This window comes from Motacilla alba, chromosome 9 (genome assembly GCF_015832195.1).
Source record: "Motacilla alba alba isolate MOTALB_02 chromosome 9, Motacilla_alba_V1.0_pri, whole genome shotgun sequence".
Classification (NCBI taxonomy): Eukaryota; Metazoa; Chordata; class Aves; order Passeriformes; family Motacillidae; genus Motacilla; species Motacilla alba.
Window position 1 is genome coordinate 10,976,910 of NC_052024.1, and position 26,866 is coordinate 11,003,775.

The following is a 26,866-nucleotide window of genomic DNA, read 5'->3' on the forward strand; positions in this document are numbered from 1 at the left end:
CTACTGCACACTACCTGAAAAGCTGCCCTCATATGAGTGCACCCTGGACCTTACTCCCATCTCATATGATGATTATGGACAGACAGTTGTGCCTGCATAGCTTATGGACAGTTTAATACAGGAGTATTACTGTGAGACTCTGAAAAACAGGAGTCCAGCTACATCCAACAGATTTAAGAACCCTGACCTGTACGAACATGTGAAACAATTGAGAAGAAAGGAGTATCAACCTAAACATGCAACCAAAAATTACATTTCCTAGATTTTCTTCTTTGCATAGGTATAGGTTTTTGTGTATGACCTACTCACACAATAAATTCAGTTTTTAAAAGAAACCTACCTTTTGTTCTTCCTGAGTTCCAAGCACATTCACAAAAATTCTACATATGGTACTGATACGGGTCTTTCTTATTTGTAAGGCAGATTCATAGCCAGCTGGAACAAACTCCAGAAAATACTGCAGCATATGGCAAAAAGCAGTTTTCAGCTTTTCAGACTGAAGGCACCTAAGCACATCCCCTTCAAACCATGAGCAGAGCTTCTCTAGCAGCATATTTAAATAGACAGGCTCAATATTTTTGTAAGAATCTGCTTCAAGAGGCAGCAATGTCCTCACCAACAGTAAGAGTGGTTCTTCAAAGAGTTCTGATTCCTCAGTATCCATTTCAAGTGCTGATTGCAGAATTTCAAAAAAGACTGTGAAGAAAACACTGGCCAACTGTTCTGGAGGTCCTCCTAAGTGAATTAACTTCACCATAAACTTCATTGCCAAAGTTTTAACTTTTGGACTGCTATACTCTAACAAGGAGCAGCCTATCCCCCAGAGAATAATATCTTGTCTTACAAAAAAGATATCTGCAACAATATTTGTCAGAATAGACATTAACACAACTTCCAAATATTCTATATTTGGCATACCCATCAGCTGTAATGGTGCCAGCCTTAAATATCCCACTTTGTCACTTATATTGCTGGAAAATCTCTGTACAGTCACTGGCCAGACCAGTCCATCTCCCCAGAGATGCTCCTGTGCATCTCTTTCATGCAAGATGATTAAGTCTTGAAAAAGCTGCAGCAAGTCTTTAGTTAGTGCTTCAAAAATGGAGCCATTCTTCATTTTAAACAGAAAAAGTAAGGAGCAGATGACATCACAAATGTTCTTGTGCAACGTGCTGCAGTTTGGAGCTGCAGCAATACGAAGAAGCCTTGTTATGATCCAGTTACTAAATTCTAGGACAATAAAAGAGAATTTTTATTACTAAGATAAAAACTAAAATCTCCAGTTGAGAACTTCCCTAAGAGTAGATTACCACTAAAACTAAACGCCTTGAGATTGAGCATGTTGGCTCAGTAAAGAGTCTTCACTGGGACATTTATTCAGCAGACCCCATTGAAAAAGAGGAAAAGAGGGGCAGAACATGGGGCTGGGAATGGAAGACACACATTTTACACTGCTATTTCCAGACATTTCCCTCTGTCAAAAAAAACACCCTCAGGCAATGAGTACATGTACAGCATATCTCATCAACACCATATAAAAATATATCTATGCAATGGTAATGGATAATGTTAAAATCTGTCCTGAGAAATTTCCATTATCACAAGTGTTAATCCATTCACAATATTCAAAGTCTATCATCATATTCACTCATAAATTTATAATGATGAACTTACATATCTGCCTTTTTCCCCTTTCTCTTCTTTTGGATGATCCCACTGTCTGCAAATTTAAATCTTGAAAATACCAAGCTTCAACAGAAACATTTTTAACAAACTCACCAATGCAACTGCATTCAGTTTCCTCCTGATTTCCATCCACATTTACGAACATAAGTGGGGAAGATTTCATTATATGTTGAATAAAATCAAGCAACATCACAGAACTTGGCTGTGAATCTGATTTCTTAATCAGTTCCAAGGCAACTTAAAAAAAAAGACAATATTCAAATAAGCATGGCAATAAACCACTTCAAAAATTTTGCTCACACCTTATGAGAAATATTTTAAATATATATATATAAAATACTATGATATGGTATTAAACCTTTCAAAATATTTATTGTGAGTATACTTTTTAATCTATGAAGATAATTGTATGCCTATTGTAAGCCCTCTATGTGACTCCAAACTCTATAAAGAGAAGTATAAATTACTCATTAAATATTATTAACCCCAAATGCATTAACATTCAGTTAAAATTCTATCCAGCTGCGTGTTGAGTGAAGAATAGAAAATACTTAACATTTCCTGAGGTTTTCAGTCTTGCTAGAGAAACAATGCTGAGAATTGTTTCAAACCTCCAGCATACAAAAGGTAATGGTAAATTCAGCTTGGTAAAGCAGAAGGTTTAACAAAACACTGGACATATGTAATGCTGCTTCATTGAAACAGGTATCTGAATCATACCAGATTTATCCAGATCCCCCCAGGATCCTATCCAGTGTTAGTACAAGAGAGAAACTATCTGAGATTCACACAAGATTTCAGTTCTGAAAGACACATGTGAATATTAAGAATTGCAAGCTATGTCACTCATGAACACTAACATTCCATGACACCCCTGTTTTCAATGTTAGGAGCATTTGTAATCATACAACCCTGCCCTGCATTCACCCCTCCTTCCTTGGGGGATGTGTGCATGGTTTATTAACTTCACATCCCAAAGGAAAATACTTCATCACTGACTTTATTGAAAACTAAGTCATAAATGGTGTTGTTTTCAACTAAAATTTTCTTTAAAGGTTCTTAACTTTTAGTTTTGACAGGAATTACTTAAAGTATAAAGCAGACAATTTTAGATTATAGGAATGTAATGCTTACCAACATCTACCTCTGTAAGAATTCTGTCAATGAACTGGCAAAGTATTTGTCTTGGTTTCTGCACAACTGTGTTGTATTCCTCTGGACTAGCACTAAAATTAAAAGAATGGTATTTTGATGTTACCAATTTTAAAGTACAAAAGAATTACTTTAAGTCTGTTTCAACAGCTTAATGTTAAACACTGATTTTCCTCTAGAAGTCTTTAAAAAATAAATACAAATTGATTTCTTGGTGGTGTGTAGAGCTTTGAGAGGGGGAGGTGTTGAGATTCTTTTTCAATTTTCTTGTTTTAGTGACCGGCCTGTCCCTCAGCAGTGAGGGCTTGTAAGGTCACATCTTCAGTACACAGTTGTACCTCCAGATCAGCTCGCTGCCTACTGCGATACAAAGCGGCAGTGCTCGCGCTGCCATTAAAACTCCAGAGCCCGGCATGTTCCAGCTCGGCGGCTCTCAGTGAGCGCTCACAGCACACTCAGCCTCACACCGGCTGCTCTGAGGCCACCAGGCCGCTCCCGTCAGGATCTGCGAGCGCGACCCGGGAAGGAGAGAGGGACAGACCCCGGCAGGTGGCGGGAGACGGGACCAGCTGAGGCGAAGGCGCGGGCCCGGCCGCAGGACACCTCGCACACCTCCTTCTCCCCTTCCCCGTCACACGTGCCGGGCGAGCCTCCCCCAGCGCAGCACAGCCCCGCACACACACGCCCTGCACGGCGGCCGCCGGGCCCGTCCTACCCGGCGAGCTCCCGCAGCGCGGGGATCATGGAGGCCATGCCCAGGCCCTGCTCCGCCATGGCGCCGCTTTGAATCGGGCGGCGCGGCGCGGGGAGGGCACGGCGGGACGGCGGCCGGCAGGGCCCAAACCTCCTCCGCCGGCGCTGCTCGGCTTTAACCGCTTCGTCCCTGTACACGGAGCGGCCGCGGCAGCTCCGGGTCGCTCCCCGATGGCTCCCGCGGACACCTCGCCACCCCGGCGGGGCTCTGCTGCGCGGAGCGCTGCACGAACAGGTAACACCCAGCGGGGGCCGAGCGCACCCCGCCGAGCCTCGGCCGGTGCGGCAGCAGCGCTGAGGGACCACCCGGCCCCCGCGGGCGCTCGGCGGAGTACGGGCGGGGGCTCCAGGGGATGGGCGAAAGGAAGCGCCAGAGTGTTGAGAGTGGCTTAAGCGAGGAGGGGAGCGCCCGCGCTGTGAGGGGCGGTAAGGAGGAAACTTCGGTGCCAAGGGAGCCTCGGTGCGGCTCCCGCTCCGCCTGCCGCCTCCCGGCACAGGCGGGACGCACCTGGGTGTCAGGTGTGGGACGGCCCCGCCGGCCGCCGGGACCGGCCCCGAGCGCCCCCGGCCCGCCCCCGCCATCGCCCCGCCCGCCCGGGCCGGCCCCGCGGCAGCAGGTGGCGGCGGGAGCCGGCGGGGCGCTGGCGCTGCGGGACGGGCCGCGGGGCAGGTGGGCAGCGAGCGGGGCGCGGGGGCCGCGACCGCGACTGCGACTGCGACTGCGACTCGGTGCTGCCGTGTCCGGAGGGAGCGGGGCCGGGGGCGAGCGGCGAGCGCAGCCGGCGGGAGGGCGCGTTCGGCCGGTGAGCGGGCTCGGCGCTCCTCCGCACAGGTAGCGGTGTGCAGCGCGTGTGAGATACACACTTACTTTTTTATTGTTATTACTTTCTGAGCGTATGTTGCTTTTCATGATGTTTCTTTTTGCGAAACGTTTTCGTGTGTACAGTACGGAAGGTGCAGATGAGAGCCCGAAGGGACGCGGGGCGGGCGCTGCGGTTCCCGGGCGGTGCCGGCGCTGAGCGGGAGCGTGTGGCCCCACCTGGGCAGCGAGTCCCGAGCGTTCGGGAGAAAAAAGGATAAAACAAGGGGGTATGGGCAGGTGTGAACTGCAGAGAGAGTACGCGAGGGGACACTCAACTCTGAGCTTTGTGTTTGTCTTTAGGAGCTCCGGCTCTTTCTGCATTTGTTTATGAACTTTGCGCAGCGTTGTTTCTGGGTTGAAATAAAATCCTCTCGGAGGATAATTCTGTTGCCTGTTTCCACTGTGCTAGGGCTGTGTCGCTTGCATGTAAAACAGGCCCACGTGTGTTTCAGTTACTTGAACCATTTCAGATGAATGCTTTTGGGAACCTATTGCTACTATTTCATTCAGAGGTGGTTATTTTTGTCCTGCAAAATGCATGTTTGTAATTTCAGTAAAATTCTGCTGCCCTTTTAAAAGCTGGTAACGTGGCAAGGACCTAAAATTCTTTTAAGAAACTTTACGAAATATAACTGGGTTTTATCTTAGTTTATGTTTCAGCATGTATTGTAATATTTTCTAGTAGCTGACTTTATAAAGTGTTAATCTTTCTAGAGTCATTCACAGAGAAAAAGCAGGAACCATGTGGCTATATGTAGTTTGTTAAGTAGAGCTTTAATGGTTCAGGAAGACCAAGTACATCTGGGTTTTGTTATCAGTGTTGTTTTGAACACAAAATTTTCTAGACTATGTCAATTTCAAGTATCTGTTATTGTGAAAACAATGTTCTGAGTGTAAATTTCCAAGACTGAAATGACAGTCACACTAAGGAAGATGTAAACTGTACTGCTTACCAGTTTGATGTAAAGTTAAAACTCTCTGATTCCTGAGAGAACAGGATACTGTTGGTATTTTAGGAAGTTCAGGAAGACTCTGTTATCCTAAGAAATAAACTAAGTTTACTGAATCATAGGGTGATTGTTTTTGCTGATAAAATATAGGTGTGGCACATAAAGTGATTAATTTTAAAAAGTGCTTTTGCATGGGAATCTCTGGAGTCAACAGTGAGATCATGTTAGTATAGTTATCGTAGAAATGCTTTCATTTGTCACAGGTAGAATGCAACATAAATTTGTTGTGCAGTTTCTGTGAGCATTTACTGAGCGTGCAATTCAGGCTTTTTGTTGTTTTGTAATAAGTACTGATAACAAATCAGCAGAGAGATCTTCTGCTCCCCGTTCTTCAACTGGGAGTTTTACTTCCTAGTTGCAAAGCCCCATCTACTGACTTCTCACCATACTATCAAATTTCCCCAGCTACCTTGGTGTTGGAAGACTCCACATGAGAGTGCCCATAGCAACTTCATTGGGCTGTGAAGATGTAAGAAGTCTCACTCACACAACCTAGTGTTTTATAGACCCTCCAGGGAAACAGCCCCTGAAACAGCTCGTTTCATTTCTTGCTTTTCTTAAGCACCTCCTTGTTTCTTTCTCATTTCATCACGTTGCTCTTTTATGTCTCTGGGCCCCCTGGAGGAGAAGCAGACATGTTACCATGCATTTGAAGAGAGTGGCTAGTTGCTAATGAAAATAGTGTGCCTGGAGACTTTTCTCCTCCAATGCAGCTGATTCATATTGGTGAAAGGAATCTCAGATGAGCAGAGCCCAGCTTGCAGAACTCAGGTCAGGGGAAGAAATTCATGCAGATAGGTACAACTAAGCATCAAATTCAGTATATACAGCACTACCAAGATTTCTGCCAAAGCTGCTGTTACATTTTTTTTTAATTCTTTCATTTTTTTCCTGCTCTCTTCCCTACTTCAGCAGTTGTCTCACTGTATAGTTCATGGTTCTTCCACACTCGGGCCTCTCTCTTTCTTTCTTTATTATTTATTTACCACATGCCTCTGCAGCTCATTGTACTTATTTTAAGGCACTCGAGTGACTTTACGTTGGACCAGCAGGTCTGAGAGGACATGAGCATGTTAATTGTACTTTGGTTCCCTCTGTTGTTTAATTCTGAGGCATAATTACTGTTCTGGGGGCTCATGTGCTCCGTGGATGTGTGTGAGCTGTTCCCCCAGAGGCTGGTGTGACTGCAGTTCAATCTCAGCTGTGCTGCAGGCAGACAAAAGGAGTGTAAGTGCCATGTGTGTGTTCCTTGGTGCCTTCAGGAGCTGAGAGCTGGGACCTCGCGGGCTGATAGCGGTGCTGAGGGGAAATGCAGCTCAGATGGTGCTCAGGGCTCCTGTGAGCTGGACTGAGCAGTTTCACTCAGTGTCAGGGCGTGCTTCTGGCTCCTCATCTGCTGGGCTGCTGCAGAAACACCGAGAGGCTGAGTGCTCCAAGTCACATTTCCCTGTGCAGTCATGCAGGTGCCTGACCTTTGGACACAGGGCACTGCTCCTCTGCGCTGCAAGAATGTGGATTTCAGCACTCGAGGCTTTTATCTCTGTCTCTGTTGCTTAGTCAACTGGACTGGAATGAAGTGGCGCAGATTAAAATTACGTGTCACCCTGAATATTGGTCTGATGATTAAACAAAAGAGTAAAAAATGGAAACAGTAAATGGTGGTAAGGACAACAGGTAAGCCAGAAACCTAAAAGTAGATTATGTACGCCCAGCTAAGAAAAAACCAACAGGTACAAGAGGTGAAAAAAGTGGGAAAAAAACCCATGTAACACTAAAATCTATTTGATTTCTAAATATAATCTTGACAGGTCCTAGTCCTGCAAGCACTTATTCATAGGGGTTTTTTTAATTAAAAAGCCTATGAATATACTACTGATAATGTAAAATACAGTATTTAGTAATTTAGAGAAATGGCATATTAGATTATACGCTCCTTTGGAACCTAGTTTTATTGTTTGTATAGCAGCAGATACTGGTTTTTGTTTATCTGCAACTACTAGTTTTAAAAATAGTTGCCTATATTTTTTTTCTTACTTGTTTCTTCCTTCCCAGTATTTCTAGAAAAGTATTATTCTTGAGGCTGGTAGCTGTGGAGGAAACTCAGAGATGTATTTACTACCAGTATCAGTGTATATCATCAAGACTTTTTGAGTGAGAGTTAAAATTCCTGGAGTCCAGTTTCCTACAGAAAATTTTACAGAATCTGGAATTTACTCTTTTATAAAAACTTGTAGCCACAGTGATGCTTAAACATCCCTTAGTGAAGTTTAAAACTCTGTACTAGTCATGCCAGGAGAAAATTGTGCAGTATGCATTTAAAATTTCATTTAAACTACATTTGAAAATTCTAACTGCTGAAATTATGTAGGTTCTTTTATTCTAGTATTTCTTCAATGAAAATCTGAAAAACTGTACCAGCTACCATTGCTCCAGTTTTCTCAGGAGGAAGTTGTTGTTTTCTTATTAAAAGCTACCATTTTCCATCTGATTCTGTGTTCTGTACTGATGAAAACTGGAATAGAGTCTATGTATGGGAATTTTGATAAAAGTTCTGCTAAATGTCCATTTTCCCCATTGTATTGCTTACTATAGAAATCAGTGCAATGGAGGAAGGAGAAAGGGAATTCATGTTCTTTGTCCTTTTCCCATCTTTTTTTTGGAAAGCAAATAAATTAAAACTAAAATCTGTATGCAGTGGAGCACTATTTATCACTTCTTTGTTCCTTGGTGAGTGTTTTCCCTGTACTTAGAGCTTCTGCCATTCTGTGAGGGTTTTGTCAGTAGAATATACATAGAAATACTTAGACACAGTAGAAATACTTCACATCCATGATAACTGTTTCCATAAAAGCTCCAAAAATCACCAGGTCTACATAAACAGATTAAATAAATGTAGGACAGGACTACCAGCAAGTAACAGAATCTGATCCCAACAAACAACTAACCCTGGACAAGGCTCCACTGTACTGTGGCAGAGAATAAGGAAGCTATAAATTGTAAATGTAGTTCTGGCAAAAGATTCTGAGCTGAGCAACTGCAATTGCTGTTCAACCTACAGCCTAGGTTTGAAGACCTTCTGTGGAAGGTGTTGCCTTATTAGCTCATTTTCAGCCTGACATTCAAGGAGCAAACAGTCAACTGGTGACGGTGGTGTGATTTGTAAAGCAATATTAACAATGAAAGTAACAACTGACATTGGTCAGATCAATATGGATCAGGAATTCCAGGTTACTGGCAGAACCCATTCTGCATTACTGGTCTCTTTATTAAGGTTTTTAATGATTGCTGTTGCTAAATCTTTCAAAAACAGCTTGAAACTGAAACAGTAAAGGATGGTTTCTCTATTCTCTGGTGTATAGTATTTGTGATGAAATTACTAATTACATTATTTCAGCTTTGATTCATTTGATCAAATGCTGGGAATGCTACGTGTTAGCCATGACCTTATTATTTGTATGATTGTTTTGCTACTTCTAAATGTAATGTGATGAACTACTAGGTTTTGATGTGGAGGTGTGTACTTGGTTACTGCTCTTACATACAGGTGTCCAAGGAGAATAAAGGTACTGCATCAAAATAGCTCATCAGAGAGACTGGTATTGCTAAGCCTCAGAAATAAATTATGCATAAAGCAAAATGTGTGCTTCTCCATGCATGCTTTTGGTGGGAAAAGGATTATCAACCCACTTCCAGGGCTCTCTTGGCAGATGTTTCCTTAATAATAATAGTCACTAGAGGGAAAAAACAGCTGGATCCAGTATTTCCCACTTTTGTTCAATTAGTGTATTAATCTTTTCATCTTGTTAATAATCAGTGCTTGAATAGACTGATTAAAAACACTGGCATGTAGAAAAGCTGAAATACTAAGTCATATGTTCTCAGCAAGATTATGTTTATTTGAATGTGATTTCAAGAGTTCGTTTCTGTCAAAGATTCAGGACCCACTTGTTTCTTTCAAACCAAGTGTTCTCTGATAGCTTTTCTTTTCCAGAATTTTTATAGTTTGGGATGTTGTTGTCTTGCTGATTTATCAAGCTCTTCTAACTCCGCATCTCCTCCCGTTGTGTTTGCACATGTCTTACTGCTTCTCTTTGCACTAATTTATCACCTTATAACAAAGGGAAATGAAATTCTTTCTTTCATAGCCTAAAGATAAGGCAATGTAAAGTAGTATGAAGTTATAATTTTCCAGTGAGCTGATTACTTTACTTCTGCAATGTTTCTAGTCCTTCCAAGCTTGATTTATAAAATCAAGATGTATTTAATTGAAGCTAGCAAAGACTTCCTCCTCCCTTTCCAGGTAATATGATGTATTCAATGTGAAATAACTGAGTAGAAATATATATTTCATTTTACTTATCATCACCCTTATCAGCCAGTTAATTGTGGCTGCGTATTTAATTGTATGGGGCAGAATATTTTTCACATCCCAAATTACGAAGTATTAGAAGCACATAAATTTAGATTTTATCAATAATTTCTTCTTTTTAAAAAAGAGAGTTAGTTATCATTTAAATCATATCAATAATTCCCTGTTTTTTAGAAGAGTTAGTTGTCACTTGCTTGGCATTGGATATGGAGGTAACTACTTCACTAGTGCAAGACCTATTGGACAAATTCTTCTAAAAGCTGATATCTTGTTCATCTTAATCATTGACACTTGTATATCTTTGATCTCTCAAAAGGGATTTCATTATTCTGCTATTACCAGAGATTAAAAAAGTAATTATAAGTAATGTGTGCACTCCTTAACATTTCCAGGATCTTTGACCGTTTTGCTTGAAACTCAAACCTGCGATTGGCCTCTTCACCATGGGCAAGGTGGTTTGGTCACCTCCTACCAAAGCTGCTCCCAAGAGAAGCTTGGCAGTGGCCCAAGACTTGTTTTTTGTCATGCCAGAGCAAATCCCTACTTCTGGCACTCTTGTTGTGTTTGTTTTCATAAGGTGCTTGCGCCCTGAAATGGCAGCCCTTGTGCTGTGTGAAAGACAACTTCTGGGTCAGCCACGCTGGGCTTTTCAGTCAACTTCTGTCTGATAGACTGACTGCCTTGGGGAAAGTAGAATTTATCTATAATAATAGAAGCACATCTTTTGGTTGCATTCCAAAATTTCTTTGTGCTTTCCCTCTTGAATTTTTTTTTTTGTGTGGCAAATTATGGAATAGACCCTTCTGCCATATAGTTTATTCTTTAAGCTGCCATTCTGCTTTTTCCTAAGTAAATTAAGATTGAGGCATTTAAACTCAGTGGGATTATTTGATATCAGCCCTCCCCAAGGAAATAAGCATATGTTGGATGAGTGATTGACTCGAGTCTGTGTGCTACCTAAGAAGTGCTTCATTAAGATGTCACTTCAGTTGTGCTGCTTCCCACTGGACTCCTCACCCAACAGGAGAACAGACCAGCAATAGTGGGAAAGCTTGGGAAGGTAAGCATGGTGCTGACTTGCTGAGTGACAGTAAAAGCACAATAAATATTTCTGTATCATGTTTAGAAACCTAAAACCAGGGATTTAAATATAGGGTAGTCTTTAATGTTTGAGAGCATTAATTTTGGAGACTTAGAAATATGAGTTATTTTTCATTAATTGCTATCATGTAAAGTGACTGTAAACAATGTGACAAAGTTACTGAGTTTTTGTGGAGGTCAGTAGAAGTAGGATGGTTCCTTTGGTGTAGACTTGTAGCTAACTTAAAATCCAAAACATATCAGTTCAAGTATTACATGAAATAAAATGCTTATTTTATATGATCTTCTCCAAAGGCGTTTTGTCCTTGTGAAAGAGCTGATTTACCACAAACTGATTTACCTGTTGATCACAGTTCACCATCTTATGTTTGATCATCTTATCATCAAAGAGTCACTGATTGGCTATGTATTTCATTTGCCAAATATGTGAAAATCTGCTCTCAAAGTCTGAACAAGTGTTACGACTTCAGAGTGGTGTAAGAAATATTAATGTTTTCCCTTGAAAGTGTCACAGTTTGGAAAGGCTTTGGACTGTAATCTGGCAGCTTTGGAATCTCACTGCAGGCTGTCTGAGTAAACAATTGTCACTTTATCATGGGGCATCTTAAAATGGCTAACACGAAACAAATGGATATCCATTATATTTAAGAATACTCAGTGTTTCAGCAAAGAGGCTCATTACAAAGGTGATCCAGTTTACAGTATTTTCTGTGTTGTAGGTATTGTTCATTGTAGCAAGTACATACTAGATAACTATAGTTGTATCTGTCTCACCTTATGGGACTTTAGGTAATTAATTTTAAAGTAACAAATAATTTTTTTAACTATCAGTTTTTGTTTTGTAAAGGTTTTTATTAACCTAACATTATTTTGTAAGATGAATTTTTTCATGATACTTATAAAAAGGAAACAAAAACTCTAATTAACAAAAATCATGAACAATTTTATACCTTGATTTCCAACAGATGACTAAAATGTTAGATTTTCATTGTTTTAGATGAATAAAATGTTAGATTTTCATTGTTTTAGTAGAAATTCCTGGATATATTTTTTGTTTAAACTTGTTTTTGACTTCATGACTTTGTTGCATAATTGCAATGTATGGTTTAAATGCTTAGGGATGTCTCCTGTTGCGAGCTCAAACTATCAAAAAAGAGAAATTGTTGTAACCCAAGATTTTGATTGGTTTCTTTTTTTTTAATTTTGATTTCTGATGTTTGTAAAAAAGATGGCAAAGTTTTCACCAAAGCATCAGAAGTAATTTTCATTAAAGAATATAAAGTTATCTCCTAATCATAGGAATCCTAAGGCTGAGATTTTGAATAATTTAGTTACAAGAAAATGTGCTCAGGAATTTTGTTCTTTTTCATCTACAAAACACAATTAAAAATGACAGTTGGCAACAACAACTGTAGATGTTTTATTCTGGCCTAATTATTAAGAACTACAGCACCAGCAAATGAGCTTCCCGTGTGCCCCAGATAGTCTTCTAGTTTAGAAGGTATGAACAATACTCTATTTATCTTCAGTTACTCAGATTTACTAATGTGCTCCTTTTATCCTCAGTGCTTGGGCAAACATAGCTCCTTAAAGCTATGAGCTGGCAAACAGGTAGCGCTTGGGCATCTGTGGCTCTGCAGAGACTGGCTTTGAAATGCTGCCAGTTGCTTTGGCCGTGTATTGTGGAGGACCCTCCTTTTCCCTCTAGCTGGACCAATGAAAAAAGAAACCCAAAAATAACCTATGAATTTTCCATGACAGAAAATCCTGGCCTGCTTGCAGTGTAGTAGCTGATCAGTCTAATCTAATAATCTTTTGAACCATGTGGAGCTGAAGGAGGCATTAGTGGGTGTCAGAAGGCCATAGTGCCATCTGATAATTAATGAAAACTGGAAAATATTCTGGCACCACACATCTATTCAGTACTAACTCTGCAATTAGCCAGAGTATGGGGAATATGTGGCTGTAAATTCAAGTGCTAAGGGCAGAATGAATGCATTTCTGTTGTTACTCTTAACTATATTCACGTGATTAACTTCTGGGGTGACCTTAAAACTAAGTTCATTAGTCAGAGTTAGCCTGTGTGTCTCTGCTGGAGTTTTTACTATTTGTAGCAAGCTGAGGTTTTGTACTTCAGCTACCAAGGAACAGGGCAGGATAAAGGCAGTTTTGTGGGGTGTTTCAGTTGTGCTGTTTAACACTTCCCTCCTCTTCTGCCTCTTCAGCTGTTTGTTCACACAGAGCTTTGATCATCGTTCTGCTCTTTCAGTTACCTGGTAACTAAATGTTATCTTCATGCTCAGAGAAGAGAAAAATGGTTCATAATGTTCTAGTTGGCTTAAGAAAAAGATCCTTTTCTGAAGTTATGAATGCCATAGAAGGCTAAATCCTATTCCTCAGCAAAAAATAGGGAATCCATTATGTCTTGCCTCTCAAGTGGCACCGAACCTGGAAGAAACGGAGGCTTGGGACAAATACTGACAGCCTTGCAAGAGATCAGGGACATTGTAACAGATTAAACAGTCCAAGGTGAGTACACTTTGATTGGAGTAGACAGAATGAAAAATGCTGTAAAGTCTCAAAAACTGTGAAGCTCATAACTTAATTGTAATTTGGCACAGTTTGTGGAGTTGAAAAAATACACAAGAATCTATTTAATTCTAAAACAAATTTCAAGCCTTTCCAGTTACTGCAAAGCAGGGCTTAAAAAGTTAATCTGATAATAATGGGAAGTATTTGAAAACAGACAACAGGTGTTATTCCATATTTCATGTCGTTTTTAGTTGCTTAGGGTCTAATTTGTAGGGTTTTTTTGGAAAAATTATTTTTGTAATCCAGACTATTTCTTCTAATCAGCTTTTCTGTTTAGTAATTAACTAGCAGTGCTGTAGTTTATTAAGAAAGTAAAAGAATAATTAAAGCATAAAGTTTGACCTATGAATCTTATTTGAGAGGACTGGGATACCCAAAATATCCTAATGTCAAATGAGGGTTCTGTCAACACATGAGCTCTGAGTATGAGGTTTTTATTGATACTGGTATTTCAATAAGAATTTCAGGATGTTTTCCAACTGAAATTTCCTTTAAAAATAATGCAGCTTATATTTGTCATGGTAGTTGCATGCTAACAAAAGCTGCATGTTCCTAACCCTAGACAGAGAAAGAAAGAGATTAGATATCATTTGCTGGTGTGCCTTTTAACTCTCTCTTTTGCTGCTGTAAACTTGATATGTAATGTCAGCCTAGGCACAAAAGAGTGACTTGAGTATGGAGTTCCTGAATGAACTTGCTTTTAGTAGTGTAGCCTTTCCATTTATATTTTAGTGTAGTTTGCTCTAGTGGAATGTGTCTCTCATGGAGACACCGAGTTTGGACTTAAAAAATAATTCTGTTCTTCAGAGCACTTACTGGTACTCAAAGGGGTTTAATGAGTAAAATAATCAAATTTTCTCTGTGTTATTTGTGGTCTTTCCTTCTAACATATATTTGCATGCTGAAACTGCTATGATGCTTTCACCTTTGTAGGAATTGGTTTTGCCACAATTCCCGTGTTTGGCTGCTGTAGGTTTGGTTCAGCCTGTATTTTTTCCTTGCTTTTGGTTTCAGCATCTGAGGTAGAAGCTTGCAGTGTTAATTGGAAAGCCTGATCCTTGCCAACTGAGGCTCTCCAGAGACAGGGCATTTTCCTGGTCACTGTGGATGCATTCAGAAGTGATGCACAAGCAAAGGAGCTCATATGGGGGCAAGGGAAGCCTTTGGAACAGGAGGAGCAGGAAAGGTGCTTGATGGGAGCTTGAACAAGTTCTCCAGGAAGGAGGGTCTAGCACATTGGTGTCCAGGGAAGCCAAATAATGAGATGGGACATAGGTTTCAGTATAATAAACTGATATTTGGAGAGTATCAAACTGGAGAAGGTAAATGATACTGATGGTGAGAAGAGCTAAGAATTTGTCAGATAAATGAAATAATAGATTATATTGATTGAATTTTCTGTTCAAGGCTCAGTGAAATGCTTTCTGGACCAGCATAAACATTTTCATGTTTACACATGTAAAGAAGTTTCTTCTACCAATTCACCTTAATTCTAACTCTTACTTCCTTGCCAATTAATTTGAATGTATTTCTGCAATAGTGAATTGCTTAAATACATTGCCATGTGTGAAATGGAAAAGCAGGAGTTTTGCCTTCAGAACAGTGCCTTAAAATTTAATTCATGTTCAAAACTCCAACTTCAGATTCTTAGATAAAAAGATGAGGTGGTGGGGTTGCTTCCCTTCCGTTAGCGTTATTTTTGTGGGTTATAGTGGGCAGTTTAAGTAGTGTTCTTGAGCTGTCTGAGAACAACCTGTTCGTGGCTAGCAAAAATGAAGTTTTTCATTGAAAATACAGGTGAATTTAATGGCAAATAGAAGTGGACTATGTATCAGAAACACAGAGATGAAATTGGATCTCTCAAGTGTAAGCCATGCAGCAGAAACGGTCAGTAAGTTTTATAACAGGACTTGAGAATTTCCTTTGTAAGGACTAGTTTTAACTGTGCCAGTAAAAGGTGGAAATACTCTAGGCTCTGGACAATAAGGTGGAAGCAAAGCAACACTAAAATTATTTACATTAGGAAGGTTAGAATCACACCCACAAAGGTCACATGTACTACAATCCTAGTGGTTTCTACAAAGGTATATTTTCCAAGAGGCTTCAGGAAACCCTTGTTATAGGATTTGCTTAACAAATGGGAGGTCTCCTGTGTGATCTCCTGTCTCCCAAGGGAATTCCCTAGTCCCACTTCTCACAGTTTTTGCCCATTATTTCCTGTCTTTGTGTTGCAATTGTGTGTCATTAGCAGCATGTAGATTTTATTGCTGGATGCAATACTTCCTTATTGGAAAATCAAAATATTAGTATATCCACGCCATTCTGCGTTATGAGCTGTGAAACTGAGACATTGAGTGTTTACATTAACACTTGTGTTTCCATGGCAGCACCAAACAAGAACTGCTTCTATCTCTCTTGGAAGGAGATTGCAATTGCATTGCACTTATTTGTTTCTGAAGTTTTTCATTACTTTATTTGTGACATGCTTATTAGATATTCTGAAAATCCCTAAATCGAGCTGACTTCAGTTGAAGCTGTTGGAATACAATTGAAAAGCTTGTTCTTAATAACCATGGTACCTTTGCTGTGGTAATAAGGAAGATGTCCTCTACCTGAGTGCCAAAGTAACTAATCTCCTTTAGGCCAGTTGTGAGGCTTGATAGGATGTTCCAGAGCTGAACTGCTTTAGGTTGGTGGCACCCCTTCTGAGCTTCTGATGTCACCCGGGCATTTAAACTTGTATTTCCAAGCTGTTTGCCTACCAAGTCATAGGCTCAAACTTCTTTAAACAGACCTAACAGGACCATCCTTTTCTATTGTAGAATGTAGTAACTCAATTCCAGTTTATTCTATTTCATAAGCTGCTTTTATTCACAATGAATTCTGAAAACACTTTTTAGTGGAAACAGTCATATTAGTGGATAGTTGGTATCTCTGTGTTAAAAATTAAGTTCTTATCCCTTTTGTGATCTTTTTCTTGACTAAATAATTGTGTTGTTGAGGAATGAAAACCATGAAAGATGCTGAGATAGCACAAAAGATAATTAAGATTTATGGCTAGAGTGTACTCAGGTTCTTCCTACGCTTCCATTTCCTTATGTTGGTACTTCTCCAGACATAGTTTGGATACCAGCTTCATGCTGTTATTGAACTTTGACCAAGCTAAAGGCTGTCCATAATAGAAGTGAGAGCAAGTGCCACTTTAGCAGATTCACTGTATCCAGCTTTTGCTTTGGGTCAGAGTTTTTTGAATCTAACCATGTTAAAAATTCTGTAGGGAAGCTTTGGGTTTGTCCCTTAATTTGCTGTTGTATTATGGCACAGGTTTATTATTTTGTATTGTATACTTTGATTCTGTACTGCATAATTTATTGGAAAGGTAATATACTTAAATTACTTTAAAAATTAAGATTGTTAAGATACTGAATCTTGACATTTTCATCACAGAATACGTAAATCTTATCTCAAAAGTAGAATAATTTTGCTTCAGATTAAGGGGTACATTGTTTTTGTAGACAGGGGTGCATTGTTTCTTGTGTTCTGAAGAACAGAAGTTTGTGTCTTATTAAGAAATGTGTAAGAAAAATCTTGTTTCTGTTTTCCTACTACTGATATGCCTGGTGTTTTCAAGTTCTGAAGAAAAGCTGCTTGTTCCATGGAAGCAGCTTTGTTTATGTATTTGCCTGGAAATGGTTTGCTGTCAAATAGGGAGCCTTGGATACACTGTATTACAGAAATAAAAAAAATAACTCCTTTGCTGTTCTGTTACTTGTGGAAGTGATCTAACCATAACTACTAGTATTAAGAATGACAATATTCATAAACATCAGAAACTATAAGTACAAGGTGGTAACTTGTGTGCACAGATCTTCAGGGCTGGTGTTGTTGACTTGGGTCACCTCAATGTCCTGGTTTCACAGAGAATGTCACTATTTTAGATTTGCTCTTGATGACAGTACTCATAGCTCTGTGCTGGAAACAGATGAAGCTTATAGAAATCTTAAAAAAAACCTAATTAACCAAAGCAGAATGGGTCACATGTGATCTGAGATAATCCATTTGGGCAAATTCAGCCCAAAATTTTGGTGTAGCTAGGTTGTAAAGAGGTTAGGTTTGCAAAACATTTCATGAAAGATTCTTCCATCAACTCAGTGTGCAACAGCCCTTTGTCAAAATTACTTGCCTACGAGTGGTATAGGCATAGGTAAGGTTTCTGTTGATATATTTTATTTGGAGTGCTGAATGCAACAACACAAAGCACAGGCAGTTTGAGATCCTCTTGAATGATGCATGCAAAGGAAACTGCGTGAAACTGATACTGTTGATAAATTTGCATGGCTAGTCTGTACACTCAGCAGCCAAATGAGGCTGGAGGCATTTTGTTTGGATGAAAAGGTATCTTCCTGAAGTCAGCTTTTATCTGCCTTATAAGAGAATTGCTCTTAAACCGGACCTGAGCCTCATGAAATTGTTCTGTACTTACACCACAGTAAGTGAACTCAGAGCAGGCCCATGACCAGTCTAATAATTAAGTATGTCACCTTGTTTTACTTCTTATTCATTCATGTTTATCTTAAAGGCATAGAGGAAATGTTGATTCTGTTACTGACCAAAGATACTGCACTATGTTGAATAAATTCCCATGGAGTGAGTAATTAATTTCAGCGTACATCTAGTCCTCCTTTCATGAGATACATGTCTTGTGGACACAAAATTTATCGCCGTGGCAGGTTTGATAGCCTTACTTTAGCAAAGGTCAGTAAAGTTAAAAATACTATTTCTCCTTCTTAAATTGTACTTTGTTCACTGTGTAATGTCGTCCCTGCAAGACTGAGGAAAATTCCATGGATTATTGGTTTATATGTTGAATATTGGTTTATATATTTCTTCATTGTTGCCCTCTAACTTCTAGTAATTGAATACTTTTGAGCATCATAAATATAGCCAGTCATATTTATAAGCCCAGGCTGAGAAATATAATTTCTGAGTGTTCCTGGTTGTGAAGCTTCAGACTGACTGTGTCGTAGTGGAAGAACTTTGCTCTTCATACTCCTCTGCTAATAACTGTAATTGATACCATAATTATACCCCTTCTCTTCTTTCAAAAATTAGCCATGTGCTTTTAAAACCTATATATATATGTATATATGTGTGTGTGTGTGTGTATATATCTGTATATATATATATGTATGTATGTATATAGCTTATGACTTTGACCTTTTGTAGCTTTCTTTGCTGCGTTTGGAGTGGATCTCTTTTTTAATCTTTTTTCTTTATAAAGCCCAGTGCTTGTCAGTCTGCAGGTGTGTTAGATTAGTTCTTTCTGAGAGCTGGCCACACCTGGGATACTGTGTCCAGTTTTGATTTCTGCCACAAAGAAAGATGTGGACAGGCTGGAGGTGGTCCAGCGAAGGGCCACAAAGATGATCAGAGGACTGGAAGCTGCCACAGGAGGAAAGACTGAGAGAACGGGGTTTGTTCAGCCTTGAGAAAAGAAGGTTTAGGCGAGACCTTATCACCATGTTCCAGTATTTAAAGGCTGGTTACTCCCTTTTAAAAGAAGTCACATGGAAAAGAGGAGGGGTGATATCTACAGGTTGCTCCTGGGGACACTCCAATTGGTCACAAGACAGTTTTTTACAAAGAGGAAGAGTCAGCCATTGGAAAAATCTCCCCAGGGTAGTGGTGCATTCCTCAACATTGGACACTTCTAGATTTGGCTGGGCAGGCTGCTGGACCATCTTGTCTAGAGAGTGCTTTTGCCAAAAAAGGTTGGACTGGCTGGTTCTTGCTGTGCCTCCCAACCTTTCATTCTGTGATTCTGTGACTGTGTTCCACAATGAATGCTTCTTTCACTTTGCCTAGCATACAGTGCATTTCTTTCCTAATGTCTCCTGCAGCCTTACTAGTGATACAGGAAAGACACGTTATCTTTCCATATTCTATACCAGGCCGAACAACACTAACAATAAAATTATAAAGCCACTGAACTCTAGCAATTATTCACTTTGTCATAAAGATTGGGACTTATCACAATAAGATAAACACTTAACTTTTTTGATTTAATTCAGATGAATCACCACTGCTGTTTTATTACAGACCAGCAGTGCAACACCTCAAACAATTTGTGCTTTCACGTTATTAAAGGATTGATTCAGTTGGCCCCTAATCATCTTTTTATTTGAAGGATAAGAATAATCTTGGCACAAGTAAAAAGTTCTTTCAAACTAAGATGAGTTGGGGTGGGGAAACCAAAAAAATAAACAGAACAAAAGACCTGGGTAGTTTTAGCTTCTTGAAAAAACATCAGCAACCTCTGTGTTTGTGTGTGTGTTCATATCAAGCTACCTGTATGTTAGTTCTATTGTTAGTTCTGTCATAGTTCTGTATTGTTAGTTCTATTGCTCAAATCTTTATTATATGCACCTATTTCCAGTAATTTTTAATTAGCATTTCCTTTTTCCTTACTGTCTAAAGGGAATATGTGATCCATATTCTTGTTTTAAAGTTTCTTTTGTGTCTCTTATACCTTACAGTGCATTATTGTCTTACTGAGACTGGACAGAACTCCTTATTTATTCTGGTGACAGATTAAAAGACACTAATAGAGCTTGAAAGCTATCCTGTTCTCATCACATTGACTTAAAGAGTCCTGGATAACTAACACAGGAATACTACAGGTTAAACTGTGTTTTGGGGGGATTTTTTCCCATTAAAATCTGTAGCAGATTCAAAACCAAAAAAGAGGAGAATTTTCATGTTTTGTAATTATAGATAGTACACAGTAATAACCATCTGGTTGTTGACATGAAAGCACAACCTGTATATGCAAATAATGCTCTCTTGGCTGTAATTAGAGACAAGAGCTTTAAGAATGATGCAGCAATAGGCAGTATTTGCAGCAGGGATGGAGGAGGTGTGTCCCTGATGCAGACAAAAAGAACAGCAACAAAAGAAAATAAGCTCTCGAGTCAGCATTCTAAACTCCATTGTCACTGCAGTAGCAGCTGCGTGTGGAAATGAGGCAAATAGAATTTGAAATGAAGAACTGGAAAAGAAATTGCCACTTGCCTGCATGGATGGAGACAACTATTGGGCCTGATTGCCAATTAACTGCTCTGTTTTTTCTGACAGCTTTGATAACAGGTCAAAAATATGGCAGGAGCTCTCTTTGACCTACTCACTTCATCCTTTGTGGTTGCTCAGCCATAGATTCTCCTCTGCGCCCAAAGAAACACCATAATGGTACCAACAGTAGTTTGGATATGTCTTATGTTGGATGTGGATGATTTCCAGCAGAGTGAATTATCTTTAGATTGAAAAAGCCTTCCAGGCATAGAAAGCAGGCTAGGAATACATAAATGTTGTCAGTTCATATTATCGTATTTTCAAGGACTAAAAAAAGGATCAAGGGTACTTCATCAGCATTAAAACAGTGTTTGTAACCTACCCTGTCCTGGAGCAGCAGGAAATGGTTTGTTGTAGGTGGAGACTACAGAAAATCTAAGTGTCATATGAGCACCCTCAGAGACCAGAGAAATGTTCTCTGGAAATGAATATACTTTTGAACAGGTAATCATAGTTCCAAGACCCAAATACCTCTGGAGGCTGAATCTTGTCAGAATTGCCTGTGCCCTGAGTCATCTTGGGTGGTGATGAGCCTGGGTGTACAAGGTATTTATTGGCTTAGATAGAAGGTCCCTGTTTGTGGGCTGGAATTGTCTGTAATGTCTGACTAGTTAAGGTGTTGTCTCTGAGTGTTCGAACTCTGTCTCTCCTGAATGCCTGAACCATGATTGCAGCACTTCTGCCGTTCAATTGACCAGATAATTTACTCTGTCAGGATATCATAGGCTATTTAAGGCTGTCTATTTAGAGCAGTTATTAGCTTTCTTTTTCTGCTTCATTCAAGAACAGATGTTTCTACTGTGTAACTGAAATAATTAACATCTTTGGAAATCAAAGATTGCTATTTTATGAAATAGAATATGATGGAAAATCTGAATTACCAATTATAAAAGGGCAGGAGTGAAACTAATTTTATGCAACTTTGCAGAAATTTATAAGATCTGAGTCATGATAATGGTAAATAGTTAACAACTTTAATGATGCCAGCAAAAATGCTGTTGTCTTGTATACTTGCAGAGCTGAATATTTCACTTATGCTTTGTCATGCCTTTTCTGTATTTCAGAGGAGTGTCATCTGTTTGGTTTTTGGGTTGTTTTTTTCTTTAGATTTGGAGCTGTTTAAATTTCCTTAGTAATTTGCATTTAAATGTTTTATTTTTTTCACCAATTTTTCCACAGTTCATTATTTCTTTAATTGCCACATCAGGTTCCCAGTGAAGGGACTTGCACTTCCAGAATTTTTTTCTGAATATATATTTTAATTTCTTTTAATTATGGACACTGGTACATGCTATTAGTAAGCTTAGCAAAACAGGTAAGAAGGATTTTAGTACTTAAATAAGATCTAGTGACATGAAGGAAAAAGACTTAACTTGCCACCCACACTCAAGGCCATATCCTGTGTGACCCACAGGAGCAGTCCCAGTGAAGGCACAGAAAATACTAACCCAAGTAAAATAGACAAAATCTATTTAAAACAACCCACTATTGTTTAAGAACTCTGTTTATATAGCATTGTGGAAGAAAAATTTTCCACAAAATGTGGGGAAGCAAAAGTACAGTCTTTTCTAAGGGCATCCAGCATGATTCATGCTAAAACTGATTGTTGAGATCAGGTGTCCTCTTCTAGAGTCTTGTCCAGTGGGTAACAGTCCTGTTCTGCTGGTATGCACGATTTCTGGGGAAGAAGCAGCTGCATTTAGCAGACCAGAATATATTTATTGTGAGCTTGGTTGTTCCAGGAATATATTTTTTCTTGCTCTAAAGCAAAAGCACTAAACCAGAAGGAAAACTTGGGTAAGTTTTGAACAACTTTGATGAAAATATTTATGTGAGGTGGATTTTTGCCACTTTTGGCTTATATAGTAAAAGCAAAGATGGAACTTGGACGTTTAGGACAGGCACAACCTCTCCTGTAGCAGCCTGTGCTCTCTCTCTGTCTCCAGCCAGGTGCTGCTCAGAGCTTGGTGCAGGCAGGGTTGTGCTGCTCTGGGCTTGCCTTGTGTGTGCCAGTGGCACTGCATGGTGGAAAAAATGCAAATGTTAACTTGGGTGTGGAGACAACTGCATGAGGCTTCTTTACAAAGCTGCACTTACTACCAATAAATCTGAATCATCCTGTTGTAGTAAAGCTTTGGTAAGAGGCAGAATCTTTCATGGGAGTTTATCAACCCCTGTGAAGGTGCCTTCAGTTTTGTTCTGCTTTTCTAAGAGGTCAGTAGAGAAAGGCTCCCACTGAGACTCCAATCTTTGCTCTGTAAAAGCCTTCATTCAGCTCTTTGACAGTGTTAGGAGACAGCAGGATGTCAGAAGAGTGGTAGAGTTCATTCAGGTGGTGGTACCTCCTGGAGTCGTGGAAAGGCTCCCCGGTGTTCAGTGACAGATTGTGGGCAGGTCCTTGGAAGTGTCCCCCTGAGGTTTATATTGTGTAAATGTTGGAGTGCTCAGTGCTTTGCAGGGCTAGATCCCAGCATTAACCACTGCTTGACAATGATACTGCATCTCACTTAGGGATAAATTTTTCCAAAAGTTCTGTGTTGAAGTGTGAGGGGATTTTAATGCCAGAAAACCACTCAAGCAATGGAGGTAGGTTGCTGGCCAGTGCTTATTCTATGCAATGAAAACGTCAAATGTATGTAAACAAGTGCTGCTGTTGTGAATTTTCACTCACTATTGCAGTGAAAAGAATTGCTAGGTATCTGATGTACTTTAAAATGTTGTTTGTAACGTTTTAAGTGTGTCAGGCCTGGACATGTCATTCAGGTCTGGTACCTCGTGTTGAATAGGTCAGTAACTTATATGTGTCTGGAATTACAGCCTGCCTTATATCTTACCTGCTTATTGTTATTATTAGGTATTAGCAATTGAGGACAACACTTCTGCTGTCTGAAGATGGAGAACAACATAACTACTATCTCTCGTGAAGAGCTTGAAGAGCTACGAGAAGCATTTGGCAAAATAGGTATGTTTTAGATAAGGGGGTCATAAGGATGCCATTAACCCTGCAAAACTGTCTAAAAAATGTGAAAAAAATGTTTACACAGAGCCCCTTACTTTCACTGGAAATAAGTGTGTTAATTTCTTTCAACTTCAGCACTGAAAACAGATACATTTTCTTGCGGGATGGTACATTTTGTGTGTTATTGTTATGTCTTGCTACATAATGGGTCTCAAAATTCAGGTTTCTGAAGGCTTTAATTTGGAAAAACTTTGGATTAAGCTTCAGGTGTTATGTATTTTCATGTTAGATTACTGGCGCTTGGTTTTTGCTTTACTTGCATGCTTTGGTGAACTAATAATTTCATTTATTCAATCAGATTTTATGTTCTAAGAGAACTAAACTTGGAGATTTTTTTGTTCTTCTGTTAATAAGATCCGCTTTGTTACACCAGTGTTAATAAATAACTGTACAGTTTTGTATGCTTGAGAGGATGTTTACAGATTAATCAGAGCACACAGAAAGTGTAAGTAATTATATAGCAGCTCTTCCCTTTTTTCCAGATTCCACTGCTGTTGTGAATGTTCATATCTACTTTATTTCTTATTTACTGCCATTCTGAGGGGTGATGTGTAACTGTGCAGCTCAGGAAATCAAACAACCATGTTTGTAATCAGTCATGATGGGGGGAACAGGATCATTTCAGGCAAGAACTCTTAAATATTAGGAGTCTTTACTTGGTAAAGAAACTGTTGGGAAGCTGTATGTTAGAGATTTGGAAGACTCTGAGTAGTATGGAGAAGTGAAGAGGGAATTATTCAGGTTCTGCCAATACAGGTATCACATGATGCTCAGTAGAGAGTCAGGAAGATTAAAATTTTAAAAACTAACTTTACAATAAATAATAGAGCAATGAACCCATTGACTCAGGATGTTGTTGAGACCAAACAAAAAGTAGAAATTCCAAAGGGAGTGTGATACATCCATGGATGATAATTCATGAGTTGCTGTTAAACAATCATTGGGACATCTATAGCTCAAGTGGTTTATATCCTGCAGGTGCTGGAATGACAGACCAAGGACAGGAGCACTATATACATGTATCAGTCTACTAAGAGATGTTAGCATAGGTAGAGACTCACTGGTGTTGTCTGACAGCTTTTCTATATGTTTGGTTTTCACCATCTGTATTCCCTTCTTTTTCTCCATTCTCTGACTTCATCTTTTCATATTTCTGCTGAAGAATTGTCTGTACTGCTCCCACTCACTGAAGAGCATTTTTTTCCTTATGCTTTCTGTAAAACATAAAATTTAAGCATTATCAGTTTAATTTTTTTCACATTTCTAATGTCCTTATGGATAAAGTACTTGCAGCTAAATTGGTAAACTGAGAGAAGGCATTTCTTTAACTCTCAGCTTGTCATCATGGAAACTTACCCTCAGTGAAAGATGAACCTAGAGAAATAAAATAGCTGGTAATCTGAGTGAGCTCATGAGCATGCCCTCTGATGGTTGGACCATCCCTGTTATTATGTATGGTCTTACATGTCTGCAAGCCAGTGGATGAATTAATGCATATGCAGACATCAAGTTTGTGTATTGATTTGTAACTTTTGATAGTATCAAGACCACAAAATTATTTTTTTTTACCCTGTGTTTTTAGCCTTTTGTCTGCAGTGAAATGTGGCTGCCTTATGGAGCTGTACAGAAGCTACATAGTGTAGTACGGATTACCAAAGGAATTACTGTATACAATTAATTATGGCTGGAGAGGAAAGCATGTTTCTCTGCTTGCCCTTCTGTAATGAGAGGCATTTGTCCACACTGGTATTACTGACTGAGTTCTAATACTAGATGCAATATGAAGAGATGTTTTTAACTACTAAATAAATTTTAAAAAACCCAAAAGTGGGAGGACCTTGACAAGTCAGAAGTGGCCACATTATCTGCTTCTGTTTCTGATTCATTGGGATGTTCTCTTAAATTTCTTACAAATATATCATTCATAGAGCTCTTGTAATCACAACATGCCTCAGATTTGAGCTTACTGATTGCAAATGGTTTAATATTACAGTAAGTATATATTAATTTATGTCCCTTTAACTTGAATGTTTACAGATAATTTTGTTGGGAGTCTTAAAAAAAGAAAATCTTGAACTTCTCTATTTGCAAATTTACTATCTTGTTCTATCTGTGCTCTGGGATCATAAGATAGTGCCACCTTGTTACATGCTTTCTCAGGAACAAGTCTTAGATAGTTATGCCTCCAATCCACAAGCATTCCTTCATACTTACTTACCTATATCAGAGACAGAAACACTCATCTCCTAGAACTGCATTTATCGTGCTTCATTTATTCTTAACAGTTACCATACCTTAGTACATGAATATGCCTGGGTTTACATGAGTATAACAACTTGTGCTTTCATTCTACAGATATTGACAACAGTGGCTATGTCAGTGATTACGAGCTTCAAGACCTGTTTAAAGAAGCAAGTCTGCCCTTGCCTGGTTACAAAGTCCGGGAGATTGTAGAAAAAATCATTTTAGTGACAGATAGCAACAAGGATGGGAAAATCAACTTTGAAGAATTTGTCTCTGTAAGACTTTCCCTTTGGATGTTTCTCTACTGTTTGATATCTATTGAGAATTAAGTGCTATTTTTATATATAACTATTATTTTGAGTTTTCTGTGACAACCTGGAATATCCTATATAGTTATTTTCTAATTTTTATCTTCCACATCCCTGTTTAACTTAATGGTTCTGATTTCAGCAGCATGTGAAAGAACAGTAGTTGCAATCAGTCTTGTTTTCTGTTTCCTCCAAGATGAGGGGAAGGACTATGTATTGTAGGAACTGTTGGGTCAGCCCTCGCTCTGACTCTGACCAAAGAGCTGACAATTGGATACCAGCCTCTGAATGCTCTCAGTAGTGCTTCACTATGCTTAGTCTCTATACTAATGGCTGTTTATTACTGGGAGTGAGGTACAAGTTTTCCCTTTCACTGAGCAGATTTCAAAGCTTTTGGCTCTTCTAATGAGAATCGCTCACTGGTGCATTTTAAAAGAAACAAGAACTTACCAGGCTGTTGGTTTTTGGGTGTTTGGGGTTGATGATGATGTTTTGCTTTGAAGTTAGAGTACTGCTGCTAATTGCACAAGATTGCTTGTTGAACTAGGTATTGATCTTTCTTTCTGAGATTCTAAACATGCAAATATTTGCTTCCAGGTATTAACTGTATCTTATACTTCATTGTCAGTCTGAGACCTCTGC

General features: G+C 39.3%; 2 protein-coding genes across 11 annotated transcripts in view; one reads left to right on the top strand and one right to left on the bottom strand.

Annotated features, from left to right (window-relative positions):
• Positions 1-3,683, bottom strand: part of ATR (ATR serine/threonine kinase) — a 38,766-nt gene extending 35,083 nt beyond the window's left edge. For both annotated transcript variants that reach the window (XM_038145742.1, XM_038145741.1), the window contains exons 1-4: positions 3,554-3,683; positions 2,821-2,912; positions 1,780-1,923; positions 341-1,230 (exon numbers count right to left, since the gene is read on the bottom strand). In XM_038145742.1, the coding sequence (XP_038001670.1) occupies positions 341-1,230; positions 1,780-1,923; positions 2,821-2,912; positions 3,554-3,612 (1,185 nt within the window). In that variant the 5' untranslated portion in view covers positions 3,613-3,683. The remainder of the gene's footprint in view (positions 1-340; positions 1,231-1,779; positions 1,924-2,820; positions 2,913-3,553) is intronic.
• Positions 3,684-3,700: 17 nt separating this feature from the next.
• PLS1 (plastin 1) overlaps positions 3,701-26,866 on the top strand; it is a 42,460-nt gene continuing 19,294 nt past the window's right edge. The window contains exons 1-3 of one of the 9 annotated variants that reach the window (XM_038145757.1): positions 3,701-3,826; positions 23,508-23,615; positions 26,028-26,191. In XM_038145757.1, coding sequence (XP_038001685.1) covers positions 23,546-23,615; positions 26,028-26,191 — 234 coding nt within the window. In that variant the 5' untranslated portion in view covers positions 3,701-3,826; positions 23,508-23,545. The other 8 variants (XM_038145762.1, XM_038145756.1, XM_038145759.1 and 5 more) reach the window with 8 other exon arrangements.